The sequence below is a fragment of the Pangasianodon hypophthalmus genome, chromosome 15 (genome assembly GCF_027358585.1).
Source record: "Pangasianodon hypophthalmus isolate fPanHyp1 chromosome 15, fPanHyp1.pri, whole genome shotgun sequence".
Taxonomy (NCBI): Eukaryota; Metazoa; Chordata; class Actinopteri; order Siluriformes; family Pangasiidae; genus Pangasianodon; species Pangasianodon hypophthalmus.
Genome location: NC_069724.1, coordinates 11,245,869 through 11,263,028, shown reverse-complemented (window position 1 = coordinate 11,263,028; position 17,160 = coordinate 11,245,869). Strand labels below are relative to the sequence as shown.

The 17,160-nt window shown below is 38.1% G+C and overlaps 1 protein-coding gene across 1 annotated transcript; it reads left to right on the top strand.

Moving 5' to 3' along the window:
* The first annotated feature begins 2,030 nt into the window (after positions 1–2,030).
* LOC113543263 (T-box-containing protein TBX6L) lies at positions 2,031–6,089 on the top strand. Its single transcript, XM_026941366.3, has 9 exons — positions 2,031–2,282; positions 2,424–2,580; positions 2,720–2,822; positions 3,387–3,551; positions 3,638–3,784; positions 3,891–3,961; positions 4,050–4,141; positions 4,467–4,671; positions 5,257–6,089. The coding sequence occupies exons 1-9, from the start codon at positions 2,267–2,269 to the stop codon at positions 5,675–5,677; spliced, it is 1,377 nt and encodes a 458-aa protein (XP_026797167.1). The 5' UTR covers positions 2,031–2,266; the 3' UTR covers positions 5,678–6,089.
* The last annotated feature ends 11,071 nt before the right edge of the window (positions 6,090–17,160 follow it).

Genomic DNA, 17,160 nt, shown 5'->3' with positions numbered 1-17,160 from the left:
GTGCGAATGTTCCTCTATCTCTGCACCATCTGAGCACTTAGCATGTGTATGGGCCTCAGACAGGCCACTCCAGACCCCGACCCTGTCCTCGTGGGACATCACAGAAGCTGGACTGAGCTTCCTGTAGACCTCCACCCCCACACCACCACCTCCTGCATTAACTGGCTGCTAATTGGCCGTCCCATAAGAGCTAAAGAGTTGTGTGCCGTCATGGCTCCATGTGCTGATAGGATTAAGAGGCCCATCTCCCCATTGTCAAGGCCAGACAGGGCTCAATACACAAACACAAACAGGGCCGGTCTGAGGAGAAGGGGATACAACTGTGTGTGAGTTCATGAGCATAACTCACATGAGAGATACCACTCAGGAAAACATTCAGGAAGAAGGAGGTGAAGAGTTATAAACGAGAAACAGGATATCTGTTGGAAGATAAATGGAATTGTCATGTCCTGCAACTTTATTAATAAAGTGCAAATGATCAGATGACATAGAAAACAATTGTTTGTTATTTTTGATCGCATTTGGTTAACATTTTAATCAATTTTAATTAATTACTCCAAAATACATAGCTGTTGCAATTTCACTCAATGCATTTGTGCCCATGTAAATTAATATTGCATTATGATAAAGGTTTTTTTTTTTTCACCCTAAATATTGACACTTCTTATTAAGTGAAATTGTTTTACTGCACTGGCAGATTATTTCATTCTTACGTTCATTTCTTAAAATAAGTGTCATTACATTACTTTAGGTTTTATGAATTAGGACAAATGTCTAGAAATAAGTCAATCATATGTTTTTTTTTAAATATTAATCTCATAATGAGAAATATGAAATAGATTTGCATATGTTTACTTTGTTTGCTGTGATATATTTTTGAATTAATATGTTGTTCTGTGAAATACTAAAAAAAAGAAATGACTTTTAAAATTGAAGAGAAAAAAATTATAAATAGCTTGTGGGTTTGGTGATGTTAAATAACAGTGACAAATTAGACCTTACTTTAAAATGTCATTTTTTATGAGGTTTTAGTTTTGTCACATCATTTTGATTAAAAAATAATTTATAAAAGATAATATTATGGTAAAAACTATACACAGTACTATGCAGTACAATAAAAAAATGGATTGCAGCAGTCTACTGGGTTTGCTGTTTATTGCTCTTTGTAGTATGATTTACAGTTATTTTGAAAAGTTACTCATGATTATTTTTGAAAGCAGCTTTGCTTTAAATAATTTGTTTACTTACTGGAATTTACTGGAGAATACATTTTAGCAGTATTGAGCATTAAGTTTAAAGTAATGCAGTAAAGCTGAGCTTCCTGCTGTAATCATTGGTGGGGAACACTATGGGGGCAAAATTATAAAAAAAAATTTAAATCATATTTTGTAAAGTTTTGCGATATCCTACTATCTCTTTCCAATTGTACATTATTGTATGACGTCACACATGATGCTCATATCAGACATCCGTGGCGCTGTTATAGATCTATTTTATATATTTATGATTTATTTTATATATTTATATAACAGACTTAGGAGGGTTTTTTTGTTTTGTTTTGTTTTTGCTTCACTGAAATCCAAGAAAATTACAACAAGATGGCATTCAAGTTACAATCAACTCAATCAACCTTATAACAGGGGATTAGTCACAACATAATATTAACCAGGGGATTTAAGAAAAGAAAAGAAAGACACCTGACAAAGCTCGATGAGATACATGGCAACTTTATAAACACTAATGCAGCCACATATAATAGACTTAGTGACTGCAACATGAGGCATGTCTGAGCACATCACCAGCTGACTTTCTCTCAGCTACATGATAATATCCTCATCAGGCTCCTTTTGATCCACAGCTCACCTCCTCCTGCTGCTCTACCCCTAAACAACCACATACACACAGACACGCAGACACACACACACACACACTGACCCCCGGTGCTAATAGAGCACTTCAAAGTATGCTAATATACCCTCTCACTTTTGTCACCACACACACACACACACACAGAGACCCTGTGAGGCCCCGCCCACTCGGTCAATGTCTTTAAACTCAAGGTTGAGCCAAGCCAGGGGCATTTTGTCATTGTTTTTACCTGTTGGTCAACTTACAACTGAGGTCCTGTGCACACTTTTGAGGTTATTTTTTATAATTCTTTCCCTTGTGATTTATGGACGTCTACAGCTGAGGATCAAGATCACATAAACATATATTAACATCCAGTGTATCCTATCAACTCAAGCTGCACTGAAGAATCTTAAAAATGGAGCAAATTGCAGGTGAGGTTTTGTTGTTGTTGTTGTTTTTTAACATATAATCAGATGATCAGTATATAGTCAGATTTTCTTAAAATGCATGACATTCATTATTGATGTGCAGTGCTATTTTAGTACACAACATTTATATAACGCCCATTGCAGACCTGAGACATTCATCTACAGCATCTACATCACCCTCGATGGCTCATCCAGCTGAGTCCTACCAACAGGGGAACATGAGGATGAAACTGGAATATTCAGAGCTCTGGAAATCCTTTCATGACATCGGGACTGAAATGGTCATCACTAAATCTGGAAGGTAAGGAGTTAAAAATTCTAACAAAACCAATCAGCTGAATCGATTTGACCCATAAAGCTGCTAAATAATCAGAGAATCACCTGAGAAGGATTTTGGATATTTTGATTAACATGATGTTTATCTTTCACTTGTAATTTAGGAGGATGTTTCCATATTGTAACGTAAGTGTGTCTGGTCTTGTGCCCTACGCCAAGTACGTCATCATGGTGGACATGGTCCCGGTGGACAATTCCAGGTACAAGGTAAGCAAAAAAAAGCACTCAAAGGTTAATCATTGCAAAAAAAAAAAGTGGTTGCTATGGAGATACCTATAAAACTGCAGGTTAGCATGGATAACTAGATTACTTTGGGAGTTGCTTAATATAAACAAGACGCCTAAAACAGGAAAAAAAAAAAACAAAACAAGACAAAAAACACCCCCAAAAACCATTTGTGAGTGCAGACGGTGGTCCTCCTGTGGAGTGCCAATCACTGCAAAGTGTGAATATCAAAGGCTATTATCACTTCCTGTTTTTCTTCCCTCAGTTAGGGGTCCAATCAAGTCCAATTCCCCTCCACTCCCCCGCTAATGTCTTCCAGTAGAGCAATTAGGGTCTATATAAGGCAATCAGTTCACTTTACATAAGGTCACCCTCCCAGACGTGTGGCTGTGGGTGTGTCCTACAGCCATATGTCATGTCTGTAAAATATAGAAGCAGAAAAATATACAGAAGCAAAATATAGAAGGAAAAAAGAACACTTCAAGCAGAAAATGTTTTATTATTTTGTTTGTATTTTGCTAAAAAAGAGCATCTCCTCTCCTACAGTGGAATAATGAGCAGTGGGAGGTGGCGGGAAAAGCGGAGCCGCAGCCTCCGTGTAGAACGTACGTCCATCCAGATTCTCCTGCTTTGGGTAGCCATTGGATGAAGCAGCCCATTTCTTTTCTCAAGCTGAAGCTCACCAACAACCCACTGGACCAGAGAGGCCATGTAAGAATGCTGTATGGCGTGCTACCAGTTTTTTTTTTTGGATTTGACTCATGTTCTAATTCCATTTTCACTTCCTCTCTCTGTAGATCATTCTGCATTCGATGCACCGCTACCAGCCTCGCTTCCATGTGGTGCAGGCTGACGACCTTTATAGCGTGCGATGGAGCGTCTTCCAGACCTTCATATTCCCTGAAACCACCTTCACCGCAGTCACGGTCTACCAGAACACCAAGGTCAGTTCTATCAATGATACACGGAACCCTGAACACATTCCTTGTTCTTGTGTTTGAACTGTTTTTGTTAACTAGAACCTGTTTTTTTTCTGTTTCTTTTTCAAAGATCACCAAGCTGAAGATAGACCACAACCCCTTCGCAAAGGGCTTCAGAGAAGAAGGAACCCATGGCAAAAGGTTAGGTGAAAGGTTAAAGAAAAGAATGGTAAGCAGGAAAGAGTTTTTAAAAGGGCAAAAAATTCAATTGTGTTTCATTCTGTTGCAGGCACAGAGCTCAGAAAAGTCAACTGTGTTCAGAGAGTTCAGCGAAGAAACTAAAGTCTTCAGACAAGGAGCCAGAGTTCAGATGTTTCCAAGGTGATTGTCCAAATTTTGTAAAAAAAAAAAAAATACAGTATATATATTTTGGAGAAAGTCTGGTACTAAATGAACCATCAGTAGAGTTGTGTAAAGTTATTACAGGGCCTCACATTTCTTAAATATGATTAGACCACTGCTTGATGTGGATTACCTTTTTGTATACCCAGAGATTCTTGGTTTCGCTGGTGGTAGCATGATTTTTAAGTTACAGTAATTTAAAAAACTTGCCATGGATGCACCAATTCTGTGGATGTGTTTAATTTTGCTGGGTAAATGATCTTGCCTAGTGTTAATCTGTATGTCATTTTTTTGTCACCTACAGATGTGCCAAGGCTTCCATATGACCCTCACAGAGAGGATTCAGAAAGCCTGATGCTTTCCAAAGAAGTGCCCATGGCCCAGGATGAGCACATGTCCCCATGGGGAGGAGAGCAGGACCCCAGCCAAAGTCTTCACAGTGAGGGAGCTATGGATTACACAAACTCAGAGCAGCTTGTTCCAGGACAGGCCAACTACCAACCGCACAGGTAGGTTATCTGATATCCGACATTGATTACGCCAAATGTACAATCAGCCAAGCTAATGTACCTAACAATTAACAGAGGCTGGCATTACACAAAAATTAAAATCAGTGGCTTCAGATAGACTTGCTGATGTAGTTTAGGACATAATCGGGGAAAAAAACACTTTAATGACACACGGTCTTCAGGACAGAGGAGTTTACACTTTGCGGTTTATGGGTAACATGACAAGATGCAATTTTAGTCTTATTAACTTTAAGAGAGAGAAAAAAAGAGGCTGCTGAAGGAATGACTTTATAAGGAATGAATTTATAGGTGCTATAATGCTCCACAACATTAAATGTAACTATAAACTCATATGAGCCCTATGACATGTCACCAGAAATTTGCCAAAGGCAACCACTGTTGGCAAATTCCTGTGGTATAAGAGGAATAAAACATCCTGTTATAGGAAAATACTCAGGGTGGTAACAGTAACTTTGCTTCATCACACTACTCCTCATTCAGTATGTTTACTATAACAGCACCTCACAGAGTTCCCATTGTTTTTAGATATTTAATTCTGTATTCTTGTTCATGCTATTCCTGCAGAACTCAGGAGTTTGGAAGGATGTCCTCACCCTCCTGCACAGATGCCCAAACTGACTGCCACGGTTTTGAGTCCAGATCTACCGACATGGCCACCGTTCCCGAGCAGGAGCTCTCAAGACCTCTGCCATCCATGAGTTCTTCTCAGAGTAAAGCGCTGGACTTCTCCATGACCACCAACATCGGAGGGTGCTCCAAAGCCAGGCCAGGAATGCCTCTGTACAGTCATTATAACATGGAGCAGCCTTTAAGCCACTGGAGTGGAGCTTTAGCAGGCCAGTACTCGAGCTCCACCTACCCTCAGCCACACCCACATCCACACCCACATCACCTGATGTCAGAGCACAGCATCCATCCCTCCGGATATCACCACAGCAACATGGCAGAATGGAGTCAGTACTCTCTGTTCTCCTACTCTTCCTGAGGAGCAGGCCAGAAAATGAAAAGACTACACCATCAGAAAAATCTAAAAAAGGAATAGATGGAGAGAAACCTTTTCTTTTCATGCTTGATTCAGACACTGAAAACAGACCAACTAATACATCACAGTATAAACGACTGGTTTAAACAGACTGAAGCAAACCATATAATGTGGCTGTGTGTGATTTAAAATGATCTTACACTTGTTTATGACTTAATTAAGATAAATTTGTAGTTGAATTATTTGCCCCGTGTATCTGAATGGAAATATTATACATTGAACAAGGCGCAGTAGACAAATTATTAATCTTAATACTGCTATACTGCTATTGTTTCTGCTATATTTTATAGGGTGAATAATTAAATTACTTTATCGGATCTTATGAGACACTTTTTTTTTTTTTTTTTGTCTTTGGTGACCCTGAGAGATGTTATGTCAGTGTCATCATGTTATGTCTTCCTATTAAATGCAATGTAAAATTTTATCAATTATAGAAATAAACAATTCTTAATTTTTTAAACAAAAATGAAGTAAACAATTTTCTGTGTTCCATATTATCTATTCATCCTATATATCTATACCTATCTATTCTTCTATGATCATGTTATAATATTACATAATCATATGCTGCAGATTAGTTCAGTTTTTGCGACTTTTATGTGATTTTAAATCGCTCCTTGAGAATTTTACTTGGATATGCCTTTTTTTTTTCTTAAATTCTTTTCTTAAACAGAAGAAAGGCATGACAATATTTATGCATATTAATAATTTTCTCACTGGATGCAAAAAAAAAAAAGACGTCACGTATTTAACCCGTATATTTACACAAAATTATTTATTTATTTATTTATTTATTTAATAAACGGCTGTTTCATTTCCTTGTTAGGCTCAGTTCATGTAATTTTCCTTGCCTTTGTTATTTAAAGCTAAAGTCATCTATCAAAACCATCCTCAGCTTGAGTAGAAGATCACTGCTTAAAATATGAATGAGGAAGCGCGTTACATAAGTCCCACCCCTCCAATCCAAAAGAGCCAATCGTCTTGTTGGGTAAGATATTACCGGAAAACGCCTGGCCTATTAGAGGCTTACACTGACGCATGCGCAGAATAGGATGCTCTGCTACGTTTGAAAAAAGGGCGTTTTTTCGTGTTGTTTTGAACCCAGCCCGGTCATAATTTACAGCATTTTTATCCTGTTTTAACAGATTTCACAACATTTTGGTGGTCCGTTTCTGGTTTATGTCTCTCGCGATTCAAGTAAACAGAAGCCTGGTGTTGGCAAAATGGCCGCCAAGTGGACAGAATTTACTAGAAGAACTTTGGTGGCCGCAGCTGTTATAAATCTTCATATTAGCGCATAGATAACTCAGCTAGTGCACTAGCAAGCCAAAGTGCTGTATTCTAAAGCTGTATGAATAGCATATATCCCACAATGCAGTGCGTCAGCCAGCGTTTAAAAATGGCAGCGAAAAACAGAATAGAGCAGAGAGGCAGCAGCTTGTTGTTTGTAGTTATGTGTGACCTAAGTCTATATTTCCACTTCTGGCTGGTGTAGTCACAAAATATTAGTTTTACTTTCACCCAACTTTACTTTATTCCGTTTGACTTAACGGATTTCAGGGTTAATGGCCGTTAGTGGATGTTGGTAATCAACATTTGGCAACGTTGTAACGGTAATGCTGTTTTAACAGATGTAACAGATGTTTGAAACATCATCTTGCTGATCCATTTCTGGTATTTGTCTCTTGCGATTCCATTAAACAGAACCCTGGTGTTGCCAAAATGGCCGCCAAGTGGACAGAATTGACTAGAAAACCTTTGGTGGCAGCAGCAGCTGTTAGAAATGTTCGTATTAGTGGCACAGATTTTGTGTATATCAGTATTTCAGGAAGATTTTGTTTTTGGAAGATGAACATGAATACATTTTATTTTGTTCACTTTGCTCCTCTATGAAACAGTTTTACACGAGTGTGTAATCGTAGCAGCAAGGTGATGTAAAGATGTGGAATAGGGGTAAGTGTGAAAGAAAGCGGCTGGTGGTAATTAGAAGTTTGGTGTTAGATCCTAAACGAGAGACAAAATTAGGTCCTTCGGTGGGTAATTGTTAGAAGTGTGTAGTTGAGTGGTTGTCTTTATAAACCAATACTGCAAAGGCCACCCAATAAGTTTAGAAGTTCCTGACATTTACAGTTTTACTTGCCACAAATGTAATTTATCTGCCGAGGTGATTACTAGTACTCGATTACTAGATGACGACTAATGTAGCTAATAAGTGGTTCAGGTTTAACATTGAGCAAACTGCATGTCTAAATCCTTGCAAAGTGGTGGGTCAGAGCTTAAAGCTTTGCAGTGCCAATGGGGCTCGCTACAGCCTTAGTCACTGGGGAGGCCTGTATGGTTTTGGTCTTTAGGCATGTTGGCAAGGCAGAAGGACAACTGGGGTAATCTGTCAGCACCGGAGGAGGTGCGACAGGCAGTAATGCCATAGCAGGTCAACATCTACCTGTAATTAATGGGCTACTAATCAGAGAGTTGTAAGTTTAAATCCTAGCACCCCCAAGGACCACAGTTGGGTCCTTGAACAAGAGCTTTAACCATCAACTGCTTGGTTTTTATCCTGTCGCAATTATAAGTCACATTGGATCAAAGTGTCAGCTAAATATAATAGACACACTAGCCTTAAAAATGCAGATTGACAGAGTGATATTTATAGTTAACAATGTGTCTGAAACTAGTCTGGTCAAGGCAAGTGTGTACAATGCAAAACACACACAGACACTAAAGACGTCTACATTTGGTCTAAGAGAAACTTTGAGATCATGATGAGATGTTGGGTGGTAGGAGGACAGATGCTCAGAAATGTGTGGGGTCCCCGGGGCCTGAGGTGAAACCACAGTGACCGAGTGAGAGCTTTGCCAACATGCCATGGCTTTATTTCCACAGCAGATGACAATAAATGTTTACTTCCAAACATGTGTAAATGGGGCATGAATGTGGTGAAAGGACTGGAAAATACACCACCTACCTATAACACTGCTGCTGAAGACATTTAGAGCATCTTTAAAGGAAATCGTTTGACTGCAGCAGTCTCTGAGATGTTAAAGCACCAAGCAGTCCTTCATCATATCATTTAAAGTTAGTGGTTTTACTTTAGGATTGACTTCATGTCTTTTCCACATCAGAGCTTACAAATATGCTGATTGATGTTTAACTCATTTATCAGTTTCTGTTGAAGTTATGTTTTGCAAGAAAATCTGGAGATGCTATTAATGGATAGCTAGAGGTTTTTAGTGCTTTTGCGCAATGGAGATTTTTTTTTCCCTCTTCCAGTTGCTCGCATTTGGGGTTGCCACAGCAGATCACCGTTCACATATTGATTCTGGCACAAGTTTTACACCAGATGCAATTCCTGATGCAACCCTCCCCATTTCTGGCTTGGCACCGGCACTGAGAGTGCACTGGTTTGTGCAACCCTCCAGTGGCTGGAGTTGGTTCCCTGATCATAAAAGTCTATTTAAATAAAAGTAAAAACCATCGTGCTACATGTTGAATTGACAAAGACAGTAAAATTCCTGCATTCCTTGCTGAAATAAAAATAGAAACCCTAGTAGAATTTGTAATGGTTTTAATGGTTATAATGGGAATTGTATTGGTTTTAATGGAAGTTGTAATGGTCCCTTTGAGTCTCTACTATTAGTTACCACTATTTGTTGCCTTCTATTGGTGGCATGTTATGTCTGGTGGATACCATTAAGAACCAGTAATGGTAATGGTTTCAATGGTTAGCTGATGGTTTGTAATGGTATTTGTAGTGGAAACCATTAGAATGGGTTATAATACACAACATACATCTTAACAAGCAGCAGTGCAGTTGAAACCTCATGCTGAAATTCATCTCATCATTCTCCTTAGAACTGTCTCTAAATCATTATCATGTGCCCAACAAATTTCCAGCAAAAACACGAAAGCATCTATTCTTCAGATAGCTATGTCAGTTGGCTCCCAACATTCACCTAAAAGAGCCTATTCAAAGAGTCGATTCCTTCGTGAATGCCATATCGCTAACTTGAAAACCGTGCGTTACAGGGACCTCTGCAGACAAATCAAAAAGATTCTGAATTTATATATAATCGTTTAACAGTTTCGTAGCTCATGTTTATGGGAGGGTTTATACATTATTGCTAATTAATTCATTAAAACGGTCATTATCACACATTGTTCAGAGATACAGATGAATCCCAAGTTCATAAGATGACCAGTTCAATTAATTTCTCTCATTATATGGCCAATATGACAGAATTATCAACAAGGTTTAACTGTTAAATAAGGAAGATGACTATGAAAAACATATTGGGCCTAAAGTGGATGTCAGTGTGTGATGACGATTACTACTACTACTACTACTACTAATAATAATAGGTGGCTTAGTGGTTAGCACATTTGCATCGCACCTCCACCCTGTGTGCGTGGAGTTGGAATGTTCTCCCTGTGCTTCGGGGGTTTCCTCCAGGTACTCCGGTTTCCTCCCCTAGTCCAAAGACATGTGTTGTAGGCTGACTAGCATCTCTAAATTGTGTATAGTGTGTGTGATTGTGCCCTGCAATGGGTTGACACCCCATCCAGGCTGTCCCCTGCCTTGTGCCCCGAGTCCCCTGGGATAGACTCCAGGCTCTCCACAACCCTATGTTGGATAAGCTGTACGAAGGATGGATGGATAATAAACTTTGTTACTTTTTGTGTTTACAAATAAAAAAACACAGCAAAGATGAAAAGTAATGTAAGAATGCTCAAGGATAAAATGTTTAAAAATGAATTGAAATTATAGAACTACAAAAATAAGTATAAGGAGATTTATAATAAAATGAAATATATAAAAATAGATTCAAATAAATAAAAATAAAACAACTGAAAGAATTTTAAAGTAATTAAATAAATCTAAAATAAGACCATAAATCTCAAAAACAGTTCACCCTCAATTAAATGCCAAATTAAAAAGACATGTTTTACACATGAAGTCTCTTTGTGATGACCATAACTACTGAACAACACCTATAAAACCCACATTTAGCAGCCGAGCAACAAAGCTGAGAAGGAGGTGTTTTGGAGGCCAGAATCCTGAATGGTGTGTCATACCTTCTGCCAAATGGAAGAAATCGGGGGATTGTGAAGAGGTGGGAAAGCTGTCGTTTACTTTATATTCTCCTTTCATCAAGTTCAGTGCAGCCTGCCCATCTGGACCCCTACATAGCTGTTTCTCATTTAAATTTAACATATGATTAAAAGCTCAAATGTAGAAATAAAGTTAACGATTCTTTGGTTAACTAACATGTCTCCTTTCTGAAATTAGCTAGCAACATAAATCACTGACCAGAATATCTTACACACTTAAAAAAAAGTTCATTTTAGCCTAGTTCCTAGTTTATTAAATATACAGTATTAAATATTAAAACATTAAATAAAAGTATTATTATTATTATTATTATTATTATTATTATAGTGACAATTAGTGACAGAGTGACAATTTAACTGAAAGGAAAAGAAAATGTGATGTAAGCACTGTTTAATGGGCCCACAAGTTTAATGGGCCTTTTTCACATTTCCGAGTTTTTGTTGTCAGAAGTAGCCTTCACAGAGTCATTTTACTTCCTCTCCAACAACAACACATAGAAAAAAACCACCATGGAATCAAACACCATTTATGAGAACAGAATATTAATAACTGCAATGAAAATAAAGAAACAACTTGAAATATCAGCTTGAAATAAATAGAGTTTAGAAGGCAAATAAACTGAGTAGAAATGGTTCGCTATCTGAATGAAGCTATTCTCACAGCCTCTGAGTTTTACCTCAGGTTTGTGTGGCTCTTCATTTCTCCTCATTGATATTATCTCTGAACATAACCTCAGTGTTGACTGCATTTAAAACCGAACAAACAAAACCACTCATCATTCTCACTATGAGTGTTACCTCAGCTCTCAATTAACCAGAAATACAGCTAGCTAACATTAGCAAAAGGATGCTAATTAATGAAAATGAACTGGAATGTGGTAAATATGAAATAATACAAACACAATATCATGTAACTTCATATCTAGCTATTCATCATCAATGCTAGAATCAGCTAATGTTCCCGTGCCATGACAGCTGCGAATGAGTTCTTCCACAAAGATATTTTTGGACATTATGAAGTTTAGTCTTGGCAACATTGACAAAGATGAGGTGGAAAACCTTTCCACTGCAAGTGCTGGTGATTAATGCTGCAAAATAATGCTGGTGATTCTGTGATAAAGGCTTACCAGGAATCATTTTACCCTGTGTATACGTACCTCCAGGTTTGTGAAAAGCCCAATGGGGTTAGTTTTTTTTTTCATATAATGTTATATTATGATTTTAATCGAATTTTGGGAAATAACCTGCTGTCCTTCACATACAAAGAACCCTCAAACCTCAGACTGCCAAAACCCTAAAAATAAAAATATCTAAAAGGCAGGGAATACCCTTGCATATGTTATTTACAACAAGCCTTTCATCACATTTCTCCCCCTCAGAGCTTCCGAGAAAAAGCTGCACTGAGGAGCTTGTCTGTGGTTAAGTATGAAACCATCATGAAACCAACAAGTGCAACCTTGATGCAGTTGAGCTCAGAGCTTGTGCATCATCTCAACATGATCAGTATGCAGTATAAGTGTCATGTGTAACGTCTGGGCATCCTTCCTAACAATCGCAATCAATGTCCTGATTTTAGGCTGTTCTTAAACCAGATCATCCTCTAGTGCAGTAATTAAAAATTTTGTTACATAAAATTCACTGCTTATAAAGTTCTGGATAAGCTTTTAATGCGTAACCAGCTTAAAATAAGATCATTTGGTGCTTCACGTTACCAGTTTGTGTGTGTGAGTGTAACTGCTCTTTTCAATTCAATTCAATTTTATTTGTAAAGCGCTTTTAACAATGGACATTGTCTCAAAGCAGCTTTACAGAAATAAATGAATTCACAAAAAATATATTGTAAATATGTGAATTTATCCCTAATGAGCAAGCCAGAGGCGACGGCGACAAGGAAAAACTCCCTGAGACAATATGAGGAAGAAACCTTGAGAGGAACCAGGCTCAAAAGGGAACCCATCCTCATCTGGGTGCAACAGATAGTGCAATTATAAATAAATCCCTTCTGTTATTGTGTACTATATGGACAAAAATAGTGCAATTGTGCAACCAGTAAATTCTGGTTTTTGCAAGAAGTCCGGTTGGTTAAAATCTATCCACTGTCCACTGATGGACTCCTGAGAACGAAGGTGCTCGTGGCAACCGCAGCATCAAAGCCACTACAGCAATCGCAGTCCCAAGCCATTACAGTACAATTACCCATATGTGATCCCCAAGCCATCTCCACGGTCCCCAGGTGGCACTATCCCCAGCAATCCCAACGGTTCTTCAGGCCGTCCATATGGGGCCACCCCCAGCAGCAGTGAACGAACTCAACCGATGAGAACTCCAACCAGAAGTAGGGCATCAGGATGGGTCAGGCAGGTCCAGAGAGCAGAAGGGATCACTGGCAAAATCTCTTAAATCATGCCTTCTCCTACAGTTGACCAATTCTTCCTGCTCCCTCAGTTATTATTTATGATTGCACCTGCCTGTAATCATTTTTTAATAAACTTTACTGGCTCTGTTTCACAATATATAAACAAATTATTCATTTAAACCACCATGACTGATCAGGACAAAGCACTTTCTGAAGATGAATGAATGAACATGGTTAATGCGTTGCACAGAACTACACGAGCAACCTGTCTGACCATTTGTATTAAAGTAAAAACCACCCAAGCCCATGAATATTTTGTCCCAGTGCATGCGTTTCGAACTTGAAATGGAGGAATAAATACACCTCTGTCTGCTCTGTCACTTCACTAATTTACCTTTTTTTTTTTTTTTTTTTTACAACCCTTCCCTTACTGACCTGTCTAACTCCCTCTGTAGCTAGTCTCTGGCCCAATGAGCTGCCTTCACCTTCAGCTATATAATTTGCATAAATGAATGTAATCATGAATGTGATTGGCTGCTACAGAAGCCGAAGTGGTTCATGTTTAAAAACTATAGTTGCTGAACTACTGCCAGATTTTGTCATACAGTATATTCGTCTAGTCATGATCCAGTCGTGGCCCTGATTTAAAACTACATATGAAACATGTTCTATATTTACAGTGCAACATTCGGTTGGGGGTGATGCTGACTGTCTGCTGTGAAAACACAATTTTGACGTTGTGCTTGAAAGACGTTGTAATGAATGACACATTTGTTCTCAAACTGGTTTAGAGGAACAGAAACCTCTGATACACAATGTGAAAGACACAAGGAAACACGCATCGTTTAGGCTACCTTTACCCTAAATTCAGTCGATCAGTCAAGACATGTTTGAAGTTTGCTTCTTTATTTTACACCGGTACCAGTACACTACAAGGCTAATCTAGTAAGAAAGTAAGAAAAGTTTAGTATTTTATAAACTGTCTAAATCATCACACACTCACCCCATGACATTTTGCTCAGTAACACTATTTGTACAAACAGGTATATAAAATAAAGAATAAATCAAGCTGGAACTACATGATCATCTGAATCACTTCTAACATACCTTCATCTTTCAAACTTTAAGCCACACCCCCTACCTTATTCTGATGCTGATACAGATGACCAATGTTGCCAACTTATAGTCTTTTGGAGATCTTTACACTACTTTAACAACTTTATTTTTTAAAAAAAAGAGTCTAGCAACAATCCTGTTGACATTTTGAACAGACATTCGCAATTGTCCTGCACTCGATAGGGCTCACCAGCTCACACGACAGCTATACAAGTTGAGAGAGCAGGTTCACTCAGCGTTCCTGTGCACCCGTGTGTAAACTCGCACTTGCATGAGCCCATGTTCTCAACGACCAATCACTAACCACCACTGTTTCCACTGACCAATCAGTGATCACCACTGAGTCACCATTGAGTCCCATCAGTCAGTCACTCATCAGCATTGCTCTCAACGACCAAGCACTGTTCATCATTTTTCCTAAGGACCAGTCACTGATTACCATTGTTTCCCATCGACCAATCACAAATCACAATTGTTTCCCATTGACCAATCACTTTTATTACACAAGCAAGTTCCTTCCATAACCGTTTCCTTCCTGCTTGTTTTCTGACTCACTACTATTGCTTCATTTTGTCTGAGTTCTTGGTAGATTTTTTCAAAGTATATTTGAGGTGCCATGACCAAAGATGATTTCTTTCTACAAAAAATAAATTACAACTGATTATTTTTATATTAATTAAGCTCCACTCAGTTCTGTTCTAAATGTCTTCAGAAAATCTTCCTGCTTCATGTAACACGTTTTGGTATGCGAATTCAACAAATATGCAAACTAACCTATGACATCATCTGGCAACCTCGACTTTTTAGAGCATGCATCATAAACTTTCCCCTGCAAAGAGCCGGCAATGCTGTGTGACACCAAAACTCTTTTGTCCATGTTTATAGATAACAGCTTATCATACAAAGTCAGAAACCACATCAGCAAGTCTGTTTCAGATGCTGAACAACTCCACACACACACACACACACACACACACACACACACTTACTGCACCATGCTAACCTTAGCCTCATAGCTGTGGTGCAAAATTAAAGAAGCAAACAAAAGTTTGAGAAGGGGGGAACTGTATACGTTGAATTTTTTCTTGAACTGGTCATCTATTTTGTTCCTGCATACTCAGTAGACCATGAGAAACACAATCTGTACACTTTGTAGATCAGACTATGAGTGCAAATTTTTGTAATCATTAAAAAACTTGAAAAAAGAGTGACATTTGAGCAGCTGGTATTTTTAGTGGTGCTCTCTATACAACACCACCAGCACCAATCGCGTTCCCACATGCTGGTCTGCACCTGTTCGTGCGAGACATCCCACACGTGCTCGTCTCCCCACATAGTTCGCGAACGAGTCGACTCTTTGAAACGGCTCTTTTAGGTGAACATTGGGAGTTGATTCGCATATCTGAAGAGTCGTAAGAGATACAATCTTCGATGGTTTTACATTTATTTAAATAGATCTTATAATAAATGCTAACGTAATATTGTTAGTCAGACTGCAGAATAAGAGTTTATATCATATAGCTTTAAGGGGGAGGAAGGATCGACTTATTAGTTAGCTGAGCCGATTCCCCTGATCCACTGAAAAGAGCCGGAATTCCCATCAATAGTGTGAGATTCCCTCAAACAAAAAACTTAATGGATACATTAGATATTACACAATAGACTTCAAAAGTGAGCACTTTAATCATTCCAATGTATTTAAAACAAACAAAAGACGAAGAATCACAGTGGTTAACTGTGTTGTGTAACTCGCTGAGTTGCCAGGAATATCCTCTTTCTGTCGCCAGTTGCTACACAAACGTGTCCAGAATAGTTGAGGCACACTGCCATGTTGTGTCCTTGCCAGTTAAAGGACATAAGCAGTGCCTGGACTTCCAAACAGCTTCTTTAAAGCACCTTCACAAAGAGCTGAGAAGAGAAAACTGAAGATCGGCTCATATACAACAGGCAATGCAGCCACATTTTTCTGCTATCCTGTTAGTTTATAGGTTGTTTAATCGAGATAAACTACATTATTTGGATTGTAGATGCAAAATATAGGGCATCCAAAAAAAAACCAAAAAAAACAGCTAACTTTTAAATAATTGTCTAAAAATTAAGCAGTGAAATAAACGCTTTTATCCATCAGAGTTAGTGTTTCTGATTGGTCAGATACACCATAGCAAATCAGATTTTTAATTAATGCACTCTTTCACTTCTTATTTAAGAGACAGGCTGGTGAGGCAACATTAAATGTAACTATAAATGAAGAAAAAGTATATGTTGTTACTGAATAAATATAAAAATGCTACTGTTGGGAAATTGCTGTGGTAAAAGATGAATAAAACACTTCGACATGCTGTTATAAGAAAATGATCAACTTCTTGGTGGCAACCATGACTCTGCTTCATCACTCTACCCCATCACTCGGTACCTTTACTATAACAGCGCTGCTGAATACTCAATTCAGAACAGCATCTCTGACAGGCAGGTACATCACAGGCGGATAGTGATGCACTAGTTCTAGGTTACTATTTCTATAATATAACTCATTCAAAGGGAGGTTCCACATTATTTACTGTAACCTAACAATAAATGGTTTAAAGAGTGTTGTTCATTCATGCAGAAATATGTAGTCTAAAATCAGACTTGCTGTAAAGGCCTGTTATGAATATGAAATTTTGACTGATTCATTTTGTAATTGAATTGCCTTATGTGTTACCTCTATAATAATAATAATAATAATAATAATATACAGCACTAAATATAAATGAATTAAGTAATGCTAACCAAATGAAGTGCAAAGATGATGCACAAATAAATCTGTTTAACCTACAACTGAAAAACGGTACTTACTGTATGTAAA

What these genes read in the sequence shown, in the direction of transcription:
- LOC113543263 (XM_026941366.3), top strand. An exon ending in CGGTCTACCAGAACACCAAG is followed by an intron (nt 3,785 to 3,890) that starts GTCAGTTCTATC and finishes TCTTTTTCAAAG; the next exon opens with ATCACCAAGCTGAAGATAGA. An exon ending in GAAGGAACCCATGGCAAAAG is followed by an intron (nt 3,962 to 4,049) that starts GTTAGGTGAAAG and finishes ATTCTGTTGCAG; the next exon opens with GCACAGAGCTCAGAAAAGTC.